At 37.3% G+C, this 24515-nt stretch overlaps 1 protein-coding gene across 4 annotated transcripts in view; it reads right to left on the reverse strand.

Moving 5' to 3' along the window:
* Positions 1–6402: 6402 nt before the first annotated feature.
* Positions 6403–24515, reverse strand: part of SEC24B (SEC24 homolog B, COPII coat complex component) — a 49809-nt gene continuing 31696 nt past the window's right edge. For all 4 annotated transcript variants that reach the window (XM_055795286.1, XM_055795285.1, XM_013299704.3 and 1 more), the window contains 13 exons: positions 23467–23585; positions 23059–23114; positions 22526–22732; positions 21768–21891; positions 21002–21160; positions 20382–20555; positions 19594–19704; positions 18305–18480; positions 16483–16620; positions 11144–11248; positions 9947–10039; positions 8514–8617; positions 6403–7289 (listed from right to left, as the gene is read on the reverse strand). In XM_055795286.1, the coding sequence (XP_055651261.1) occupies positions 7175–7289; positions 8514–8617; positions 9947–10039; positions 11144–11248; positions 16483–16620; positions 18305–18480; positions 19594–19704; positions 20382–20555; positions 21002–21160; positions 21768–21891; positions 22526–22732; positions 23059–23114; positions 23467–23585 (1681 nt within the window). In that variant the 3' untranslated portion in view covers positions 6403–7174. The remainder of the gene's footprint in view (positions 7290–8513; positions 8618–9946; positions 10040–11143; positions 11249–16482; positions 16621–18304; positions 18481–19593; positions 19705–20381; positions 20556–21001; positions 21161–21767; positions 21892–22525; positions 22733–23058; positions 23115–23466; positions 23586–24515) is intronic.

Consider the following 24515-nt stretch of genomic DNA (forward strand, 5'->3'; position numbering starts at 1 on the left):
CCTGCTCAAGGCAGGGTCATCAGAGAGCAGTAGCATGATGTAAAAGTTCCTCTGTTCCCTCTTCCCTTGATACACCACCCGCAGCGGTCAGAGCTTCAGCCGGTTTCAGGCTCTGGCTCCTTTTGCTCCCTTTGCCACAGAGACTGAGCTCAAGTCTTTACCTTGGCACCTGCAGTATTACCAAGAGCTCAGAAGGTGGGTTTCCTCACTCAGGCACCCTTAATGACCTACGCTACACCTCTGGATGACTCATGGCTTAAACCGTTAAGAACACTGACATTTAGTATCATCGAAGTGTGACAGGAAGCAACGGCTTCAAAACATCGAAACACCAAACCACGGCACAGCGCAACCCTTGTGGCCGGGGTGCTCAAGGAAACCGCGGCGTAAGGACTTGGTGGGGGCAATGGTTATTAGTTATGTTAGCGATAGCCATGCATAGCTCGGCACATCTCACTCAAACACACCTAAAAGACCAGGGAATCATGGTGAAAGAGTGGAACTGAAATAAATACTTTACAGTCCAAAACTTGCAAACAACAATAACAAATGACTCCTTAAACAGAAACATTAATTACACCAGAGGAAGCCATGCACACCTAGATGCACAGGTCCTTTTGGGTTTGCTTTTGTCAGTCATTTCATATTTGTCTTTACAAACGAACACCAGAGCCAAGCACAAACTCTGAGTCGCAACTGTATTAATTCTGAGAATCCAGACATCCTGGTTTTTACGCAAATATCCAGGGACCCGATATTCCACTCCAACCCCATTGCCTTCCCAGGAAATTCTACTCTATTCACCTGTTCTGCAGAGCACCTTTGTGCAAGGGTTTGTGGTAATCATCTCTGTCTGGGTAACAGTTCTCCCTCCCTGTGAGGTGATACCATGTTGTCTGCCCTGTTATTGTTTCAGGCTAAGGAAGGAAGACTGCCAGAAGCATGGCACCTTGTTGGAGAAAAGGCAGGCTTCTAAGCCATTTTACATTGATTTCTGTGAAATTCACACATTACAGCCGTAACTCTTGCTTCAGTAAGTCCTGCAGTCCCACCTAGACCTTTTCCACAACATGCACAGTTTCTACAAGATTTTGGTTACTTCCAGTTGTTTTTTTAAGGCAAGTCCTAAACTCTGAAGTAAGGAGCTGAAAGATTCTTCCTGCTGCCTTAGGAAATGCCATTAAGGAAGGATGACCATTCACAGGTTTTGTTTCTATTTTGTTTTTTAAACTTCTCCAGGATGCCATAACACAGGACTTATTTTTTTGTAACACACACTTATTTGAAGACCCAGGTATTACTGTTATCAAAGTTTACTGTAACAAGAAATCAGGACAAAAAGAAAAAAAAAAAAAAAAAGAAGAGTAGAAAAGGTGGAAGGCTGGTGAAACTCACCTTTATGTAAAATGGTTCATACAATCCCATTTGCAATATCTTGCCTAGTACCCAGGCAGCCTATCTCACATACAGTCCTAGCAGGTGGTGTGGGAAGACAGATGAAGACCGTAAAAAATTTAAACATACTGAGAAACTGAAAGCCTTAGAAAGCAAATTAAGGAGAGAACGTAACAGTGTATCAAAGAAAGTATAGAGCAGCTTGCTCTCTCTTACTCTCCCCAGCGCAGGAAGCTACAGCTTGGCAACTTTCAGAAAGGAGAAAGAAACTATACTTTTCTTCACAGGTGATTAGATGGCAAACATTTTCATTAGAAAAAATTATTCAAACTAAGGTCAACAATACCATTATTTTGATTAGCAAGAATGCCGACAGGTTTTCACATGTCAAGCTGATTTCTAAATACATAAGGCAGAGATGCAACTGAGGGCAGGACAACCTGCACACTAGGGATTTCTCATGTTCCACCCTGGACTAGCCGATACCAGTCACTCCTAAAGGAGGCAGGATGCCAGAGCAGGTGGGTGAGCAATGCTGCTTGACAATCTAGCTGCAGTTTGACAGTGATGGAGCAACTGAGAGAACCCTCACATGCTGCTTTTCTCAATGGCTGCATTACTCCTGCAGCACCAATCCATCTGCACTGCTAGAGATGCCAGAGTCATGGTTGCAGAGGCACTTTCTGCTCTTTCCCCAGGAACTTAAAACTTCCAAAACCCGTTTGGAAGGCTGAAAGATTTTCTGCTTGCACTCCAAGAGTAAGTTACACTTGTGTAAATAAATTTTTGGTAATTAGAAATAAGTTTGGATGGGGGAAAAGGGGAAGCTTGGAAACTCAAATGGCTTTTTATTTTGAATAAACATATAAGGCACTTAGAAATACAGCCACATCACAAAAAATTGCTAAACTTGAACATCTGGACAGACAGTCAAAGCAAAAATTTTTCAGAAGCTATGCACATGCTCAGCAAGCTGGATGAAGCCATCCAGCACACATACCGGTGGTTCCAGTTCTACTTTTACTCCTGGCTTCTCCTAAGCTCTCCTTCGGATAATGAAGGCAGTGTGTTGTTCAGCCATCAAAGCAAAGCAGAAAGAATTCTTTAGCTACAGATGACTGCTACGCGTTTTATTCTCCTTTCTTTACTTCAGCATTAGGTCATCTGGTAATTTTTAGGAACATTTTGTATTCATAAAAGCTGAGATCCACAGTCTGTAGAACTTTTTGAAAGCATCATATCTACTGAAGTTATTAACAAAAGACAGTATTTTCCTAAACATGATTTTCTTTCCCTCAATGATGTTCTAACATTAAAATATTTTGTTAATTTTTTAAACATTTTTAAACAATTTATGAAAGTAACATTTCCTATGGCTATAGCAGATTACCAAGATGGTTAATTATCACCAACTCTTCCTGATGCTTGAGGATTCTTGTGCCAGTAAACACTTAACCCAAGATCCCACAAAGCCTCAGTGTCTCACAAGGGGAGACTTTCTACTCATGATGATAAACACAAGAAAAGAAATACCATACTACCTGCTAGCCAAACAGTACTTCCACTCCAACAGTCCTGACCTTTTAAAACTGTCACTTTTCTGCTAATGGTAATGTAATTAAGGGTGAAATCAGAGATATGTATTTGCTGATGCCTCTAGGGTTGTGGTCTCTTAACATCTGAAAAAAATCAAATACAACTCACATATGTAGCTTTCAGGAAATATAAACTAGAAAATCATAAAGGTAAACAAGTACAAGAAGATTAAAAACTCATTCTCCTTTTCCGTTTTTTTTTTTTAAACCAGCTCTGAAATATTTCCAGGAGATCTACATCTCCTCTATTTATCTTCTGTAGACGCATGCAACTGCTAAAGTCTTGCGCGTGACTGATATTCCTAATTAGGCAGCTCCATCACTTTTGCTAAGGACCTTCCAAGGGAAGTAAAAAGAAATTCTGTGAAGTATTTGATATTTTCTAGTTATCAAAACTCTAAAGGAATAGACATCAAAAGCCCTGCAAGTAGAAATCAGTAAGAATTCAGGATTGGAGCATAAATTGAAGAAACACCTCTAATGTGGTTACCTGAATTTTCATTGCTCTTGTAATAATATCTTTTACACACAACTAATCACGTAAGAATTTTCTTGCTACACTCAACAGGTAGGATGTGGATTTTTCATGAAAAGTCATCATCGATAGCTTGCAAGGAAAAACAAAATGTTCTCAAGAGAGACTTCAAATCCCAGTTATTTGCAATAATTATAACCACTTTCCGGATTTCTGCATTTGAATATAACAATGTCAGTTGAAGTGAAGGCATGCAATGATGCTAGAAACGTATTCTTCTTAATTCTAGGAACTGAGAGGTAAAGAAATTACATCAATAAATCATTACAGTCTGCCCACTCCCCTTTTAAAGTTCCCAACACATCTGTATCAAAAAAACTATTACTCTAAATCTCAGAACTATCTGGGTCCAACAGGCATTACTATTACATTCTTCTAGTTAGAACTTAACCTTTGTGATTCTGAAAGAATGATTATATTCTACCTCCTTTATGAAATTCTGAGAAGCAACACTAAAAAAAGAGTGGAGGGGTGTCTACATAAAGACTAAACTACCAGAAATAATTATATAAACCATTTAATACATATTAAAAGCTGAAGAACTGCTTTAAACAAAAAGGCACTAAAGTAATTTTTGACATAGTAACTGACCCGTACTTGGGGTATTCCATAGATTCACCATGAGTTAGAGCCTCAGACCTCCAAACTTGCTACTACTGAAGAGCTCTTGACTCTCAGGATTACTAACAACTGGTTTTGGCTTTTTAAAAACAGTAATGACAAAATCATCTGACAAAATATACAGAAAACCAAAGCCAAACAAAATCACCTGCACCTGGTCATCTTTTCTCCATTGCCATGAAGCTTTACATCAAGATTAATAAATAGGCTTATTTCTAATAAGATTAAGAACAAAATACAGAATCAAACTCAGTAATAATTCCCTGGGAGCTGCACCATGTGTCCCAACGTTGCAAGAGCTTCCTGGACTGTAATTTGTGCAAGAGGAACTCCTGTACTACTTATTAGGGAAAGAGGCACAAGATACTGCTTTTAGAACTAGGACATGGAAAGGGACACCAACCGCATGTACTTAAAATGCTGGAACTTTGAACCGTTCCCCCCCCCCGAGACTTACTTAACTGTGGCTGGGCAATATCTTCCCCAGCAAAACTTAAATTTCTAATGAAATAGGCATGATTTATATTATGCAGCGCTGAAGGTGTTTTGCGAAAAGCTCAATCCCTAAAAATGGCTAGAGATCTTCTTTGGACAGTTCAGCACTTTATTTAAACAGATACAAAAGCACGCCTCTTATGTCTCCTCCAAAACCTTACTCAGTAGGAAAAGCTTGTTAGGGTTCACAATGCATCCCTTGGTAGGGATTAATCTTCTGGCCTGCATCTTCTGGTACAGTGGTGTTGATCCAAACCATCTAAGGAAAACTGTCTTTTAGACACTTTTGCCACGCCTACAGATATTACATTGTTCAAAACACAAAAATCAATACTCTAAATCCTGAGATGTTTCACATTCAAGATATCCTGTAAAACTGTTTTTTTAAAATTTAAACCAAATATCAGTCAAAATAGAGATGTGCTCTACAATTAGTAAAAAAATAACTAGATTCTCTGTGCTATGTAATAATTTTACTGAACAAATAGCTCAAGATCTACTTTTCATTATTTTTATATACAAAACCCATAGAAGAATAAAGCTTTAAGTAATGGTTTTACACAGTATGTTGCAATTATCATGGCATAGTATGTTCCCAGATATTCAATACCAGGTTCACAAGGCAGAAGCATCTATCATGGGGCATTTAAAATTGTAACGTATCTTTGCAATTACAAATGGTTTTTCAAGATGCCCACTCTTCAGCAGCACTTAGCTTTCACCCAATGCAAATTAATCTACAAACAAGTACCGAAGTCCTGGAGATCTAATTTAGGGACAACATTCAGCATCACCTCAGACATTTATTACGTGTTAAGTTAATTTACTAAATGGAAAGTTTCTCTTAAGTAATCTTTGGGTAATTTAAACACATTTAGTTAAGGACAACACACAAATAATAAGTTTAAGGTATCTTCTCCAAACAATGAGTTTGTGCTAACATGCAGAACAACACCACTTGCAGATTTTAATTAATGTAGCTTTTAAAGCATTTGCAAACTATAGCTAGTACATTTTTTTCTTGACCATTTGATTCAGGGGCTATGGAAGCTAAAATGCAACGTTAGCATCTTCAAGGTTATTCTGAAATAAAACATAATCATACTAATATTAGTAATTTACCTTTTTGTACTTAATTGTTTCATTGTAGTCACATTCCATTAAACCAACCAAAGTTCAGAATACTAACTATGAATGACTGTGCTTCAAGAATTATTTCTAATGTGCCTCTAAAACAACCCCAAACCAAAACCATCCCAACTTTACAAACAAATTTAAAAATCTGGGATAAATCTATCAAAAAGCCAAACCATCAAGCCACCAAAACATTAGCAAGAACAAGGTTTCAGAAAGATGCAACAGTGTGATTACATTTTCAATTGTGACATTTTAAAGCCTTTACTTGTACTGATGTAATTAATTTTTACACCCCATTTTTTTTCCTATAGATTGCAGCAGAAATCTAATCATCAAGTCTGAGTGATTACCAATGCTTACTCTAAATGGCAGCCAACACAAGTCACAGAAACCTGGACCAAGACTACAGTAGTTTACAAAACATAAAACAAGGTTAACATATATGTCTTCTTTAGGATAACACATAAGAAGAGTTTTAAGAACTTTGTATCAATAGCTCATTTCTGACTATGCAGTGTCTTCTTGCGTAGGTCTGTGAAATGAAGTGGTAAACATGTTCTCTTCAATATTGAGTTCAGTAAGAGTTTAGTTGCAAAATGATTATACTTGCATAAACACACATGATAAAGCAAAATATTTTTAATTAGTAAGCCAATCATAAATAAATTCACCTAAAGTTAACAGAAGAAGCAGCTGTGTTCCTTCTACATGGATACTTTTTTTTAGCATGTTTTAATAGTCAACTTCATTGTCTAGCCTGGGACAAAACAATTCATCATTGAGCACTCAACAATTCTGCACACTGAGCTAAGTCTTTTTTTTTAGTTACATTTTTTACATTTTCTTTACAAATGTAATACTTATGTACATTATATATTTCTACAGCTGATGTACTTTACTGAAACTCTACAACTTTCACAGGGAATTCACTGAAGTCTTTAGTAAATATGAATCATCATTCCTTTTAAAAAGAAATTCATATAAACAACCAACATACATGTCGCTGCCCTTTGACATCTCTTAAGAATTTGGATCTGGAAGGGCTACTATAATAAATGTAAGAAAAAAGGTTTTACCTAATTGTACATTTTTTTAAGAAATATCATCCCACATAGCTACATAAATTCACCAGCTTGCAATAAACAGAGCACCATACCGCTGCACAACTGGAAACGTGTATAAACTAGTGAAACAGCTTCATCACTCCTAGAACTTTTAGACTGAAGTAAATCTGCAAAATTCTTTTGGAAACATACTTCTTCAGTGTAAAGCTTCCAAAACAGTGCTGGTCACTGTATATTGTGAAGAACAAGCACCCACTTTTGTGACTTTCCATATGCTTCACTTGGCCCATGCTTCTATCCGGTCAGGAGTTTTTCTTCTATTTATTCCTTGTTCACTTACAAACCTGTTGTTGAATATTAAGTAAAAATTCATAATATGAGAAAGCTGCTTCTGTCCGATCCTCAATTAAATGCTGAAAAAATTCTGTTTTGGCAGGGTTCTCATCTCTGAAAGAAGAGAGGAAAGTATTTTAGTCCAAACATTGAGCAAAAAGTCCACTATAAATTCAAGCAGAGGCATAAGCTCTAATGGATTGCTTGTTGTCCTTTGAAGTCGACTCAGATAAAAGATACTACAGTTGCAAGCAACCCAAAGTATAGGAAAAAACCAAAAGTTTGTAATACACTAACAAAAGCATCTTTAAGTACTATAAAATGGTAAAAAAAGTGGGTGAAATATAGTGTTTATCTTGTAGAAACACAAAAAAGAAAATACAAAAATTTTGTTTTAGAGGTTAACAAATATGCTGTTGACAATGAATTCTGAAAGGGTTAAATTAAATCCTGATAGTTATTTTTAAAAAATAAATAGAAAATTTACATCTCTGGTTACGTGTAATCTCAATCCCCTCCCCACTTTTTCTTATTTGTCAACAGACCAGAGAAGGCAAACATGTCAAAGATCCAAGACTGTTGCCCCAACAAAATTTTGCTGGGACACAGTCCTCTGTACTGGTTTAGTATGACATACTGTAAGCTCTGTTATTTACTGTGGTGTCTCAGCACTACTTGCAGTTCAAGCGGCAGACACAATGACAACAGTTGAAAAGCTTCAGTCCTATGTTTAAACATCATCTGAGTAAAAAAGTCATGCTCTCTAAAATGTGATCTCCCACCTGGCTCAGTAAACTGAGTACTTCTAGAGAAGACAAATGAAATGTAAACTCAAACATAAACATTTTACAGAATTTTAATTTCTTTAGGCAGGTCATGGCTTGAAAAAGCTTTAGAACTTGCCTGATCTGTCATAAATCAACTGCTGTCCTACGGAGCTCAGAAACAAACACATATAATTATTAAGCCATCTACAGATTGTTAACCTGACTTGAATTTTTTTTTATATGTATGTATTGAAATTAAAGAAGCTATACCAGAAATTAACCTGGTTAATCCAATGACCGTAAGAACATCCACTGCTTTAATTTATTCTTTAAAATATATAAATATGCAACTAATTCCTACCAATAGAACTAATAGTAACCGCATTTGCACTAGATTCAATGTTGATGACTTTTGCTGCTAAGGGGTATTAGATAACAGCACTATATCAACTGGAAAGAGGATGTTACTCAGTTTCTTCCAGGCCACATATTCCCACTTTTCATCAGCATCAATTAGAAATTATAAATACAAGTTGCCAGTAATTACTCAGTATCTAACAGAAATACTTACTTTATTACTTGAAGAACTGGACTTAAAGGTCTACTGTCTCTAAGCCAAGATATAAAAGATCGTGTCCTTTCTGAAGAAAGAGCATCTACCTCAGGAAGCTGCGTCTGGTTGAAGGTAATGGAAAGAAGTAATTGTCTTTTATTATCAAAACTATTAAAAAAAATATATCCCGATTTGATAGTCATAACGTGACCCAAGCCACAATTTCTGTTAAGAAATTACCAACCATGGATTACATATACACATTTTTTTCTTCAGTTTTAAGTACAAAAATTCAGTAATATCTGTTCTGTAGGAAGCAGTACATCTTTAACTTAAACTGCCTTAAGTGCAGAAGACATTAGAAAGCAACCCCATTGAAAGTCATCTTTTCAAAATGCTGCTTTCAGTTTTCTTGGGTGTATCTTCCCCTGTCAATCAAGTTACCACATGTTGCATTTTGCATCACTGAAAATATGACCAAACATGAAGATGCGAAATTTGAATTGTAAGCAAATTCCAATGCAAAGATTATACTGGACTATTTGGTGGGGGAATGAGCTGAAAAAAACAGAATTAAAAAACTTAAGCCATTCACTAAGCTAAATGTACCTACTCTTAAGCCAATATAACCTTTTAAGACAATTAATATGACATAAAATAATTTATTACAGATTTAAGAGTAGTTTCATTGCTAACTTTGTAGTAAATGAATGGAGGACATAATTTAACAGCAAAGGTAACTTTTTTATCTTATTTTTATTATAATAGCTGCTATATAACCACTGAAAAAAGTTACCATCCTTCCTTTATCCAACTTCTTCCTGAAAACTGTCAACTAATACTTAGCACCAGCTGATCAGAGGGGACAGTTTTAAATAGCTAAATAAAAAAGCAAAATACAAAACTCTGAACAGAAAGTCCAATTTTATAGTCTTAAATGTCACCACTCTTAGTTGTTCTTGTAATTACAACTTGTCATTTACTTTCCCCCTTCATACTATGCAAGCTTTCTAAACAGAAAATATCTTCCTATGTGTTTCTGCAATGACTGATATGTTATTGGTACTATCTGAGTATCTAACACAGGCTTCTGAAAACCATGGTATCAATATAATAACACTAGTCTTAATTAACACATCTGAATATGTATTCTTTCTATGAAATCCCATCCTGTTCTTATGAGTCCACATGTATTTCCATAAAAATAAGAAAAGCAGAAATGTCATAGAACAGTTTTTTGATGTTATGGAATGCCAAAATTTACATGTTTACATTCTTTCCTTGAAAGCCCTTGACAACTTCTGTCTCCTACGAAGGTGGCAAGAGCGAAGGTACCAAATAAAACCCCCTAATTCATAGTTACATAATAAAAACTTGAATATGCAGAAAACCAGATTAAATATAGATTCCAAATGTAAGCACTATAGAGCACAGCTCATTAAAACGCCTACCATTGTCTGTGGTACTGATGCATAGTTTGGGTATCCAAGGACATCTTTTATGAAGTTGTTATCACAGTTTTTCCCAATCCAGATGTAAAAAATCTGTAAGATATCAGAATCAGTTTTACTAAAGGCCTTGCATAAATTTCAGAGAGACAAGTGGCGATGCAATTAGAGGAATACCAGAACAAGAACTTTCATGCAAATGAGTCACTTGACAGCTCCAGCTGCAACTCATATATACATCTCTATATTCATTATTTGTACATTTACTTATTAATACATCAGTAGCATTTGGAATAAGATCATTAAATGTAAAAAAACCAAACCAGGCAGAATGCAAACATTGAAAGAATGGGGATGAGGATGCAGGACACATCTATATTGGAACAGTTAATGCAGTAATGTCCCATGTTACCTCCTAAAATGAAAACCTAAAATTTTATAAAGTCACACTGCTGTGTCAGTTACTGCATATTGACTTCTCAATCTAAACAAGTCATAGTAAAGCATCAATTATCAAAACATATAATGTTAATTATTTCAGACATCTGGAGACAGAAGCTAGTTTTGACATTCACACTCAGCCCCTGAACTCACACAAGTTTTAAAGCACTTTCCAGACTGCCATTAGAGTAGCATAATGCTTTATTCAATAAGTGTGTTCTAGTGACATTTCTATGAAAACCTTAAACTGTATTTATAGGTTGCATTCACTCCCCACAATTCCACCATTCTTGCAATTCTTACACAAGCCACAAATCATAAGACCATTTATATCTGTGTGTAACTGGGAAGGTTCCTGCAACAATGAGAAATGCTTTATCAGAGAGACTGTAGTAGTACACGTAATTTAATAACCATGAAGAGAAATTCTGGAAAATAGAAATCCATTATTTCCAGAAAAAACACACCACCTTGATGTGAACTCTTGGTATATTCTGATCAGTCCAGCATGAAAAAAATTAACCTCTGAAACCTTAATATGCAACCTCAAAGATACTTCTCTGATCAAAATATGAAAGCCTTTCTGTCTGATCAAAATATGAAAGCCTTTCACTGGAACACAGATTACTGCCAGGTTACCTGGAATGCTGATTCACTACACTGTTACTGTTGAGACTGACTGCTTTAAATAATACAGCATGCACTGCAGCAGTTTTTTGTTTGTTTTTAAAAAGGGAATGTGTGAAACCAGTAACTTACTGAACCACAATCCATAAGAAAAGCTCCTTCTCTTGTCAACTTCTCTGCAGACAGCTTCTGAAGAGGTGGCTGAGGAACAACTCTGTCATTTACATGTATTGTACTCTGTAACAAAAACCAATACTCAATCAGAATATAAATAAAACCTATTTTTTATCTTAACCTGGTAAAATAATACAGGAAAAAATATTGTTAATCTCCAGCAAAATGCTGAGGATTCTCATGTAACAAAATACCATGCTAAGCCTAAAAAGATCACGTATATCAAACAATTCTAGAATGTTACTTAACCTAAAGGCTACTTTATTACCTAAAAAAAAATAATGCAAGTTCATTTAAGTTGTGTACGTAACACTTCTCATGCTATATACGCCAAACTTATAAAGGAATTCTTGTGTTTAAATTTTCTACAAACAACCTCCCATAGATTTTTTTTTCGTTGCATTGAACTTCACTAGAAACGCTGCAAGGGCAGATCACCATCAAATTCTACTCCCTGTAAGGATTCACTGTTTTACTGCATTCAAGTAACAAAGTTCCTTGATGTAACATCCTGCCTGAAGCAATACATGGGTTTATCCACAGAGCCCTATGACTGATCTTATTAAAACAATCTGGCTCTTAGCAATGACATTATTAAAAATACCGCATTCCTCCTCCTCAGCAATAAAAACAAACAAAGCCAATAATAAACCCCAACCCCCCAGTATTTTCAGATTAAAGCTCCAGTACAATAATAGGTTTAATATCTACTAAGAATCTGTGAAACATTCTGCAAATAATATATGTAAAACAGTTTTGAAACTAAGAACATTTCTACATGACAAAAAATTATTAAATTATTTCAAAAATCTCATACTATAATGCAGTAGATCAGAAGGTTTTGGGGATTTATACATAGTGATGACAAGCAACCTACTGAATTCCACTTGGGAAAGTTCCAGGCTTTACTCAGTGCTCTCAAGAATCAAATGTTCAAAGAAAACCAACAAAAACATTAAAAAAAATCTGTAATGTGTATCACAGAATTTTCTAAACAAACAAGAAATTTAAGAACAGCCTCTGTCACAAATAGTTTAAACCAAAGTAGTGCTAAATAGCAGATTTGAAAAGTCTTGAAAGGACAACTTGAATCTGGTGAATCAGCAAATGGTTACAGGACTGGTGCCACAGCCAGGGGCTTTGGCTACTTAGACCATGGCACTTGCTTTGAGAAACCTGGTCTGCTGGGGGCTGATGGTGTCCATCTGTCAGAGAAGGGGAAGAGCATCTTGGGTCATATGCTTGCCAGGCTGGAGAAGAGGGCTTTAAACTAATGTGGCAGGGGAGGGGAACCTCAATCCATCCCACTCCTTCCAGTTTCAAGCCAGTGTTGGCCATAGATGCCCAGAGCCTGGACAGGGATCGCAGGACACCTGAAGAGCAGCACAAAGGAATCCCAGCCACTCCGGCCAGTAAGTCACCTCCACTGGGGGCCCAACTTCAATGCCTCTATGCAAATACACATAGCATGGGGAATAAACAAGAGGAGTTAGATGTGCACATGCCTTCAGGGCTATGATCTTACTGGCATCATGGAGATGTGCAGAGATTGCTCCTACAACTGGAGTGTTGGAATGGAAGGATGCAGGCTCTTGGGGAAGGACAGGCAGGGGAGACAAGGAGGGGGTGTCACCCTCTATGTCAATGACCAGCTGGAGTGCACAGAGCTCCACCTGGGGATGGACAAGCAACTGACCAGACAGAGTTTATGGGTCCCAGATTAAAGGCAGGGCAGGAACAGGTGACATTATAGTGGGGGTCTGCTACAGGCTGCCTGACCAGAAAGACCAAGCAGATGTGGCCCTCTATAGACAGATAGGAGCCACCTCACATTCATAAGCCCTGGTCCTCATGAAGGACTTCAGCCACTCCAATACCTGTTGGAGGGACCACACAGCAGGGTATAAGCAATACAAGAGGTTCCAGGAATGTGTTGGTGATAATGTCCTTTTCCAATGACAGAGGAGCCAAGGAGGAGAGGTGCTGTGCTGGACCTTGTTCTCACCAACAAGGAAGGGCTGGTGTGGAATGTGAAGCTCAAGGGCTGCAGTGACCATGAAATGGTGGGGTTCAAGATCCTTAGGGCAATGAGAAGGGTGCATAAGTAAGCTTGCTACCCTGGGTTTTGGGAGAGCAGAATCTGGCCTCTTCAGGGATCTGCTTGGAAGAGTACCATAGGATAAAGCCCTGTAAAGAAGAAGGACCCAAGAAAGCTGGTTAATATTCGAGGGCCACCTCCTCCAAGCTCAGGAGCGATGAGTCCCAACACAGAGGAAGTCAGGCAAAAATGCCAGGAGGCCTGCATGGATGAACAAGGAGCTCCTGGACAAACTCAGACACAAAAAGGAAGCCTACAGAGGGTGGAAGTAAGGACAGGTAGTGCAGGAGGAATACACAGAAGCTGTCCAAGCAGCCAGGGATCAGGTTAGGAAAGCTAAAGGCCAGATAGAATTAAAACTGGCCAGGGACATCAAGGGCAGCAAGAAAAGCTTCTATACATATGTTGGTGACAAAAGGAAGACTTAGGGAAAACGTGTGCCCTCTCCAGAAGGAAACAGAAGACCTGGTTACCCAGGATATGGAGAAGGCTGAGGTAACTTGATGACTTTTTTGCCTCAGCCTTCACCAGTAAGTGCTCCAGCCACACCACCCAAATCGCAAAAGACAAAGGCAGGGACTGGGAGAATGAAGAACGGCCCAGTGCAAGAGAAGACCAGATCTGAGACCATCTAAGGAACCTAAAGGTGCACAAATCCCTGTGACCTGATGGGATGCATCTGCAGGTCCTGAGGGAACTGGTGGATGAAATGACTAAGCAATTATTCATTGTATTCAAGAAGTAATGGCAGCCTGGTGAAGTTCCAACTGACTGGAAGAGGGGAAACTTACCCTTTTTAAAAATGGAGTTTACAAAGCACACCCAGGAGAATTACAGGAGAGTCACTCTCACCTCTGTGCTCGGCAAGATAATGGAGCAGGTCCTCCTGGAAACTACACTAAGGTGCATGGAAAATAAAGAGGTGATTGCTGACAGCCAACATGGCTTCACTAATTTCTTATCCCTTCTCATGGGGTTACAGCATTGATGAATAAGGTAAAAGCAACTGACATCATCTACCTGGACTTGTGCAAAGCATTTCACGCTGTCCCGCACAACATCTGTCTTCAAACTGCAGAGATGTGGATTTAGGCTACTTGGTGGATAAGGAACTGTCTGGATGGTTGCACTCAAAAGAGCTGTGGTCAATGACTCAATGTCTAAGTGCAGACTGGTGACAAGTGGTGTTCCTCAGGGGTCAGTACTGCATCCCGTGCTGTTCAGTGTCTTTGCTGGCAACATAGACAGTGGGACTGAGCACACCCTCAGCAAGTTTGCTGATGACACCAAGATGCGTGGTATGGACAACACACTGGAGGGAATGGATGCCATCTGGAGGGACCTGACAGGCTCAAGAGGCACACCTATATAAACCTCAGGAAGTTCAGCAAGGCCAAGTGCAATGTCCTGTAGTGGGTTGGGGCAATCTAAAGCACAAATACAGGCTGGGCAGAGCGTGGATTGAAAGCAACCCTGTGGAGGAAGACTTGGGGGTGTTAGTTGACAAGAAGCTCAACATGACCTGGCAATGTGTGTTTGCAGCCCAGAAAGCCAACCATATCCTGCGCTACATCAAAAGAAGTGTGGCCAGCAGGTAGAGAGGTGATTCTCCCACTCTACTTGGCTCTGGGGTCCCCAGCATCAGAAGGACATGGACATATTGGAGTGAGTCCAGTGGAGGGCCACAGGGGTGAGCAAAGGGCTGGAGCACCTCTCCTATGCAGACAGGCTGAGAGAGCTGGGGCTGTTCAGCCTGGAGAAGAGAAGGCTCCGGGGGGACCTTACAGCAGCCTTCCAGTACTTAAAAGGGGGATTTGTAAGAAAGCTGGAGAGGGACTTTCCACAAGGGCACGTAGTGATAGGACAAGGGGAAACAGCTTTATACCGAAAGAGGGTAAATTTAAATTAGATACAAGGAAAAAATTCTTCACTGTGAGGGTGGTGAGGCGCTGGCACAGGCTGCCCAGAGCAGCTGTGGATGCCCCATCCCTGGCCGTGCTCAGGGCCAGGCTGGATGGGGCTTTGAGCAACCTGGTCTAGTGCAAGGTGTCCCTGCCCATGGCAGGGGGTTGGAACCAGGTGATCTTTAAAGTCCCCATTCTCTGATTCTACGATTAGCGCTCTGGTATATGATTTAAAAAGTGGTTTGTCAATTAACTTGAGTAGGTCAAATATGCCCTATTTTCTCTATTATTCTACTAGAAATAACTGATCTGAAATCCTTTTCTGTGCTAATGAAACTGGATGTCCCGAAGGCACTGCTGGTTCTTTACAGCACTCGCACGCTGAATATAGCATTTCAGCACAAGTTCCACAAAAAACTCAACAAGGTTAGTTGAAGAAGTTGGCTTCCCAAATTCTGGGGGTCGGGGAAGAGTATAAAAAGACTAACTAATCAATTCCACTGAAGAACACTGAGTTTAGACTTGCATATGTGAGTTTATGAAATACCTTAAAAAAACGTTTGAGACTAACTACTCGCATTATCATATGAATTTGTGTGACACTTAAAAACAAACTCCTACATATACTTTTCTGAAGCTAGTGACTAAAACTCATAAAAACTTACTTAAAAAAAACAACGTATTTTTGCCATTATAGCTAACTTTGACCTTAAATAAAAGCCTAACTTACTACTACTTGTTAGAAAAATGCATCCATTTCCTAGGCTACCTCTGTAAAAGGCAAACTAATAAAACCTGGTTTTGTACATGAAGTACTTCCTCAGTCTGATCATGTCCATCTAGAAGTAGAATTCTGTTTCATCCACATCAGTCTGATAAACAACTGGAAGCTTATTATTGCAGGCAACTACATCTTGTTTCAGTACACAAAACCTAGAATCCTCCGGCACATCTACTTCACCCATTTCTCCCTGACAGTTCTAAAACACAAAACCATAAAACTAGAGATGTTTCCAATGCATACTATCTTCTCTGCTTTCTTTGCACAGTAGAAAAACATGTAATTACTGTCACCACTGAAACAAGGTGAAATAAAACCACAGTTCGGCTCATAACACATTACTGTATTTTCAAATTTTGAGTTGAAAATACAGTAATGTTTTTCTTGAATTTTCCTAATTTACAAAAAAAGTTCAGTTTACATTACAGTAACAACTTTAATTATTGCAGCACAACATCAGGTTTAACAGAGCATTAAAACTAGAAAATGTTATAAAACAGGCTTCATACATTACCTCATCAATCAACTTGTCTATTCTGTACAAGTTGGGATGTATCATTTTCATCAAATGAACAAGAGGCTGGCTCTTCATCTGGCACATTGCATAGACGCGATCATCCAAGCGTGTACTTGTGCCTGTTCTAAATGCTTTCTGAAAGAGAGCAGTGGTGTTACAGAAATAAATCCTCTGGTTTATGTTCACGTCTAAACAGTGTATTTCCAGTTTTTGAAAGTGTCAGGCAAAGAAGGCAAAGCTTTTGTAAAAAAAAATATGTATCTTATTGAGATACATTAGAATCTTAATCAAACACAACCTGAATACAATACCTTTTAAAACTTTCTAAAAATGTATTATTATAATAATACAGTAGCACTGTTAGAAAGCCACAAACCTATAATCCATTCTCCCTTCTTATTGATGAAGGAGAATAAATTTTCCCTCCACTTTGTATAAAATTTTATGTGATTGGGCCAGCATTTCTCATTTTTATTCTTGACAAATGTTACTGGCCTGTGAAACTCACTAATGCAAGATGTCATGGGAAGATATGAGCCTAACAAAATTGAAAAAAGATAATTCTGTGGATAAGATTAACTGATCTACTATTAGTAAGAATTAAGTGTTAAGAAAAAGCTTTGGAAGGGAAATATACTTTCATGTTTTATAGCAGGAACTAGGCGCTCTCAGGATAAAATTTCCTTTTAACTCTCTCCTCTACTGGACTTCTCAGATCTCCTTTAGAAGCAATCTGTAAACAACCACTGTGAAAAGCAACACGATGGAATAAGCACCATATTCTGATTCAGTGGAGAATATTCCTATAATCAAAGTTTATATTCACTTTTACAACAAAGCTATGTACATCAGTGCTCTTCTCCTCAGCTGCCACAGCATTTTGGGTTTGGTTTCTCTATATCCCAGGGTTTTTTGTTATTACTAACAAAGATAATTAAAAAAACTACCTCAGCAACTTATTTTCTCGGCCACTCTTCCTTATTTTTTTACACAGATCCTCTTGAAAATAAATGGTCTGGTCTTTTCTCCACTATTAACTGCATTACTTATGCAACTACCAAAGAAGTTCTAATCAGTATATTAGAGACTGAAATTAATCACTAAGCCAAAGAAAATGAGTTAATATAACTGGATTTCTTACCAAACTTATATAAAGGTTTATAACAAAGAACGTCAGACATGAAAATCTTTAAACTATGCGATTTACTAATAACAAAAGCCTGCAGGAAGTTCTCTTTTTAAATATGACGTTTGGTAACACAAAGTTATTGAAAAATTAAAGGGTAAAAGTAGTAACCAATTCTATATGAACTTTTAAACTACATCACTTTAGTTTCTGTAATAGGTTTCATTGTATCTCCATGGAAACCCACTGTCCTTCTTGGTACTTTAAAATACGAAGTGTATGTACCGAAAAATATTTGACTTGTTTTTTCTTCATAAAATAAAACTGAAGTAGTACTAATAAACAGCTTCCAACAGTCTTTGGGGGCAACACCAATTAGCTGCCAAAATCTAAGAAATGCTAATTGTTACCATATGTAATTTTAAAAAAATTATATATTTATTTATTTTCATCATAAAACCAAGTAAGACAAAATAAAAAAAAATTGAAATCAAGTAAACCAATAAACCATTCAGGTACTAATCATTTAAAATAAGCTAACATAGTGATCTTCTACGTGAAAGTCCTGTAAGCTCAAAGAGGATAACTCAATTTTCATATTTTTAGAGAAGTGCAGACACTGCTTGACCTAGAGCTGAAGAATTCCTCATATGGACCAACGAATTAAACATTTATTCACTAGATTATACATACCTGTTTGAGAAGGGCCAAAATATACAGTGGGAACAGCTTGAGGGAATTTGGTGCTATCAGCATGGACTGCTGTAGATTTGAGGCAGTTGACATGTATGCTGCCAAGGAGTCTACCACAGCATTAACTAAGGCATCTCTTGCATCCGCAAGACTAGATGAAACTGAGCGATCCACAGCTGTTGGGTTAGAAGGACAAAAGAAGTTACTAGAGTTAGCCTCACTCATTTCCTTAAGCTGAACATATTAAGTCATGCTTTTGGGTGATTACTTTAAGATTTAAAAAAACCCCAAACCACCAAAAATCCAATCCAAACCAAAACAAAAACCCCACCAAAACACCACCTGTGGTCCCAGCTTTCTTTAGAAGTAAATAAAATGACTGTCCACACAGAAACTTAACTTTTCCAATGCTTAAGAAATACACAGTGGCTGATCTCTGTTCCCTAGTTCCTACTGCTGAAGTATTAAAAAAATTGTTTAAAGACGTGGTATGTACTTGAGACTAAATATAAATCTTTTTAACCTTATGCAAATAGCTTAGCTGATGAAACTCTGCTGTCCTATCTCCAAGATAAGATTTGCAGCAATTATTTTATTCTGCTGAGAAAGGGCTGCAAATCCTTTGGTTGGAGGAAGCCACCTGCTGGACTGAATGCACATACAGGATGAGATACAGACATACTATTTATTTCTAATTTTTTCAACTATTAATATACAATGCAGCACATGCTAAAATGCTGCACAGAGCCATACACATTCAATAGCAGAGATCAGTCTATGAAACAGCTACCTACAATCCACAAGAAGGGGATAAGCAAGAATTTTCAACCTAGTAATAGCAGGATAAAAGCATAGATAACTAATGCATATCTTGGATACACTGTTGTCAGAAATTGCCTTTTAGTCTCCAGCAATGGACTAAACCGAATCACTCTGCTTCTTAAGTAATCCTAGAATGCTAAACTTTCAAGATAACAACCATGATGATACAAAAAAATGAGTGTTTTGATCAAAGTCTATTATGGTTCTTTGCCCTTTAATAAACACTAGAGAACAGTATAAGCAGTTCCCTTTAAAAGATTAAAGTCAACTAAATATTCAGACTAGGAATATTTCTGTTAATGGTTTAGGTGTAACTGATTTTGTCGTCTTTTATATTCTCAGGCTTCAGTGTGCTCCACTCCAACCTTTTACTACAACACCCAGGCTCCATTCACTGCTTCATTTAAACAGCTAGCAAAATTAAGAACATACAAAAGGATATTTCAATCTTCCTGGTCTGTACTCACCCATGTTTGCTAAGAGGCATACAACTGCTTGTACATCTGCTCCTGCATATACCTCAGCCAGTGAACTTACTACAGGCAAGCAAAGCGTGTGCACTCGAATTCGACGTTCACCTAATAAAAATAAGTAGAAATTACTACGCAATATCTCCTGGTAGAGGTATACAAGTTCAGTCATTACAGCGTATCTCCTCTCATCCACAATGCACTTGTTCTGTAAAAATGTGCTAGTCAGCAAATTGCTGTAACACTCTCCCACTCCTGTCTCTTGACCTGTTCAAATTCTGCAGTGCTCTAAACCATTCAACTTAAAAATCAGCACAGGTTCATAACACAAACCAGCTTGTAACACCCACAATAAATGTCTTGATGCTACAAATGAAGTACATTGATTTCCATCCCAAAATTCTGTGGCATTATCCACAACAGAAAGTGGCTGCTATTCTTTATGCCCACCCAATGTACTAGCAACTTACTCCAATCCATCACAGGTCTGGGATTCTGGACAAAGTGTGCGCCTAACAGGTTACTATTCATAACCACAACACGCCTTTTAAGTAAAGGAATCTTGTTGAATCCGCTTTATACAAGAGGGATATAAATTACATTTTCCCATCAAAACATCTTTATAAAGATTTACATTATGTGATCAACTGCCAAGTAGTCTCACTAGCTTTGACAAGATTCTCTAAGGGTACAGAGAACAACAAAAGGCTGTGGAACTAACTATACAAACATCATATTAGAAAAAACCAAAAAGCCCAGTGGTCAATCCATTTGAATTTACTTACCTTTGCTGGAAGTATACAAAAGAGCTGTTTGAAAACAAACTAAAGATGTGTCAGTCAGACTTTCCTCAATGGACATTTGTACTGCAAATCCAGCATCAGGATTGACATTGGCAAGGGACAATAAATCAGTAGATCGTACAAAAAAGTTACCATGGAAAGTGTGTATTGAAAGACCTAGAAGCAGATTAATTAGAGTGAGATTAAAACAGCATGAAAAACTATCAATAATTAAAACTCACAGCCATCAAGCTATGTTTAAGAAAACAGTAAAAATACTTATTCTATCACACAGAACCAATTACATGAATCATTAGACATTTCAGCATGATCCTGTAGAGTTCATGTTCCAATTCTGAAGACTCCAAACTGAATGATGCCCTTACACTACACGTCAACTCAGCTGAAATGAGATAGTGCCATCTTAAATTTAAAAAAAAAAAGAAAAAAAAAGGGAAAAGCTAATGTAACACATCAAGAAGGCAACTACCTTACTCTTCAGTGGAAAAGAAATAACCTGACTGCTACTAATCGTCTACTGTTGCTAAAGACGAAGCACATCCAAAATAATAGTTAATAAGCTTACACCAACTTTTCCATATATATCTGTATTTAAAACTTACCTTTTGTACACCTTATGCGCATAACTGCTTCAAACCCAATCTTTCTTGTAAGGTATCTTTTAAGGTCTTTTTGCAACTTTTCAGCCTGAGCAGGATTATGGCTATGGTGGAAAGATGGATAGTAATAGATGCATCCAGCAGAATACTTGGACACGCAAGCTGTGAAGGGGGAAAAGATATAGTTAGGAGGTAAAACCGTAACATGATGTCAGGACACAAAAATCATGCCCAATCTTCTGCCAAGTCACATCTATGTTCATCTTTTTCTTGATATGACCTGCATCTCTAAGACAGCAACTGGTCCATACTCAGGCCACTCAAGACAGTGATGAGTCACCCCAATACAAAATTATCTAATTATACACTTACTTCAATAAGCATGCTACCTTTGGCAGCTAAGACAGGAGTGCATGCAGAAATATTTAAAGGTGTAGAGGCAAAATCAAGTGTGCAAGAGACATAAATCTTTGTTCTACTCTTAAGATTAAGCTTTATTAACTCCTTGCCATAAGCTGTTTCCTGTTCTTGAGCAGGAGAGCAGCACCTTGTTTAAAACTGAATTTCCAGAATAAATTGTCTGATACCATCAATCCAAACCTCCTGTTCTTTACTGCTATCAACTTCAAAGTTAATTCCTTGCAGCATTAGCTGCATTTACAAAAGTACAAAAAGGTCTACGTGATTTAAAAATTCCTTAAGTAACCTGTGCTTCCAAAGACAGACAACAGTATGGAAAGAGCAAAAGCATACGTTAGGTACTCCTTACCAAGAGAAGCTAGATCAGAATATTGTGAACTTAAGAGAAATAAATCCACAGCAGTCTGCTGGCCTGAGCAGTCCAGTGCCAACTTCTTATAAAAATCTGTTGCTGGACCAAGATGCTGGACCACCTTTGGTGAATAAATTATACAGGAAACAGTTAAGACTAAATCATGCTCTCTTAAGACTTCATGAAACAAAAGAATATTATTCAGTAGCAAAGTGTAATAAGGAAGTTTCCTTTAAACAATAATTTATAGGCATTTCCACCTGGAGAAATTATTTTCCTTATGCTTCATGTTATTTTAGTTTGTATTTACAAACACTTATGTTCCTACTTTTAAGAAAGTTTATGTTCTCATACAAATAAACATTCATGTAACTATGTAACACTGGATACAGGGCATACAAGGCCATAAAAATAAGAAATCATGTTTTAGGTCTACAATAACATAACCATGCTTTAGTTCAAAACCCAGGTTGCTATCAACTCGGTCAGAGATATTTGCAGCTTCTTTTGCTTGCCAAGAAAAGCTATGGACCAAAGGCCCAAAAGAGAGCTCGTGCACTTCGAAACAAGTAATTCCACACACACATACATGCATAAACCAGTGATCTTAAATGCACAAACACAGACTTTAAATCATTACAATTTAGTGAATTGTTATAAAAAAACCCCAGAGTTGATCTGCAGAACTATGCAAGTCAGAAAGACACAGCCACTCCCTAGTCTCATGAGATGAATATTCAAGGAAGTTGTTGTACCTTTGTGCTTGACCTTTGATTGGGGTCTTCTCTGGAATGTAAAAGCCCTGCTCCCAGAGATGGTAACTGAGTTTGAAAGACAGATATCCGGCCACCCGTCGGAGACATCAGTTTAAACGCAGCCTGAAGAGCAGGGCCCAGTGCACTGTGTGTTTCTCTTGTATTGGTGAACATATTTGGTAACGCATTCAGTAGATCTTTTATCAGCTGCAGAACAGATTGAAAGGTGTTTATGGAATTTTTCAAGCTTGAGATTTTCTGCTATTTCTAAAAAAGTAGGGGACTGCCATAACTGAAGTGGAAAAAATCAGTAACAAATATTTCAGCTTTGTTTCAACACACTAAGGAAAACAAAGTTGTAATTTTAAAAACTATGGTGCAAACAAACAAACAGCATGTAATACTTCCATAATTAAAAAGTAGTATTGGAATGACGTATTATGAAGATAGGCTGGAATTCAAAGTTTAGAAGGAATGTCTAATTTTGAGTATTTAACTCCTTAAATTTGATGTCATATTTTGAGCAATCATACCTCTTTGCTTTCATGGAGATTTACAAGTAAACTATCTGGTGTAGGCAGGAAAATATCTGTAGGGAGAATGGAAAAAGCATTTTATTAAAGAAAAAAATAGCATTAAAATAGCATAAAACATTTCACTGACCGCTGCTATACATACAATGAAATAGTCTACTTTTCCGATACATATGTTAGAGAGAACAGCACAGTCTATACAAAACTTGTTTTATTCAAAGCCAAATTAACATCTGAATTTCACTTTTTAAACACCACCTGCTCTGTAGTTAAGATTATTTTTCAAATATATATTCCTATATATTCAGTAAAATTGACCTAATATCACAATATTTGAGAGATTCTGATCTTTCTTCTGGGAAAAAAGTAGCTTCTCAAAAATTTAGTTTTAATTTTCTTTTTACTTACCATCAATATCTGAGACAATCAGCATCTGAGGCTGAGATAAACCTTCTTGTAAGTTGTAAAACTGAACAGTGCTGTCAAACGTTATGAACCCTATTCTTGTTCTTGAGTCTCCAGGCAGCCTGAAGCATTAAAAAATAAACTATTAAGCCCTAAATTTCTCTCCCAAGACACATACATATGCACAGCTTCTGCTGATGTTAGCAGAAACTCAGCTCATTGTATACAGCGGTGAAGGGAGAACAAAAGAAAGGAGATCTGGAACATGAATACAAGCAGTATTTTTTCAGCATTTTCTGAAAAGCTGAGATAAAAATAGAATATGGATAAGCACTAATATAATGATGCTTTATTCCAAGACAGAACTTAGTAGGTTCATTTAAATGTTACGCTGACACATGAAAGATGGTAGCCTTCTCAGTTCTCCAACAGAAAACAGTGCATTCTGCTCTTTCATAACTTAAAAAACCCAATTACTAATTTAGTTACACAATACTTACAGCTCTAAACCAAAATTTAATGTCTCTACAATGCAACATACTTGTTTCTCATGTGGACAATATTCTTATGTATGGTATTAAAATTACAAAAAGAAAACTTAAACAGGATTGCTCAAATAAAATACAAAACATCAGCAAGCTCTGAAAACCATGACTGAACAAAAGCAAGAGGCAAATACTGGGTTTACCATCTGGGTATATAAATTAACTGGATGTACTGATTTTCCTATAGACTTCGCATGGAATTTTATGAATCTTCCTATAGGAATTTAGCCTATTTCTGAGAATCTGACAAAATACCTGTAAAGATCTGAACAAAGCCAGACTAAACCAATAAATTTAAATGAAGATTTTTGTTGTACATGTTGATGTCTTTGTCAGAAATTAAAATCAAGCTTCCTAAGAAAAACTTGTAGAAAACAAGTTTTCAGAGTGAGGCCTCCATAGGATGCAAATTAGTTTTCAGAAGACATGAACACAGTGAAGTTTATTAACCCTCCCTCAAAACGCACGACCAAAAATCCCATACATGCCGTTCTGGTACAAAAATGA

This window comes from Falco peregrinus, chromosome 2, assembly GCF_023634155.1.
Source record: "Falco peregrinus isolate bFalPer1 chromosome 2, bFalPer1.pri, whole genome shotgun sequence".
Taxonomy (NCBI): domain Eukaryota; kingdom Metazoa; phylum Chordata; class Aves; order Falconiformes; family Falconidae; genus Falco; species Falco peregrinus.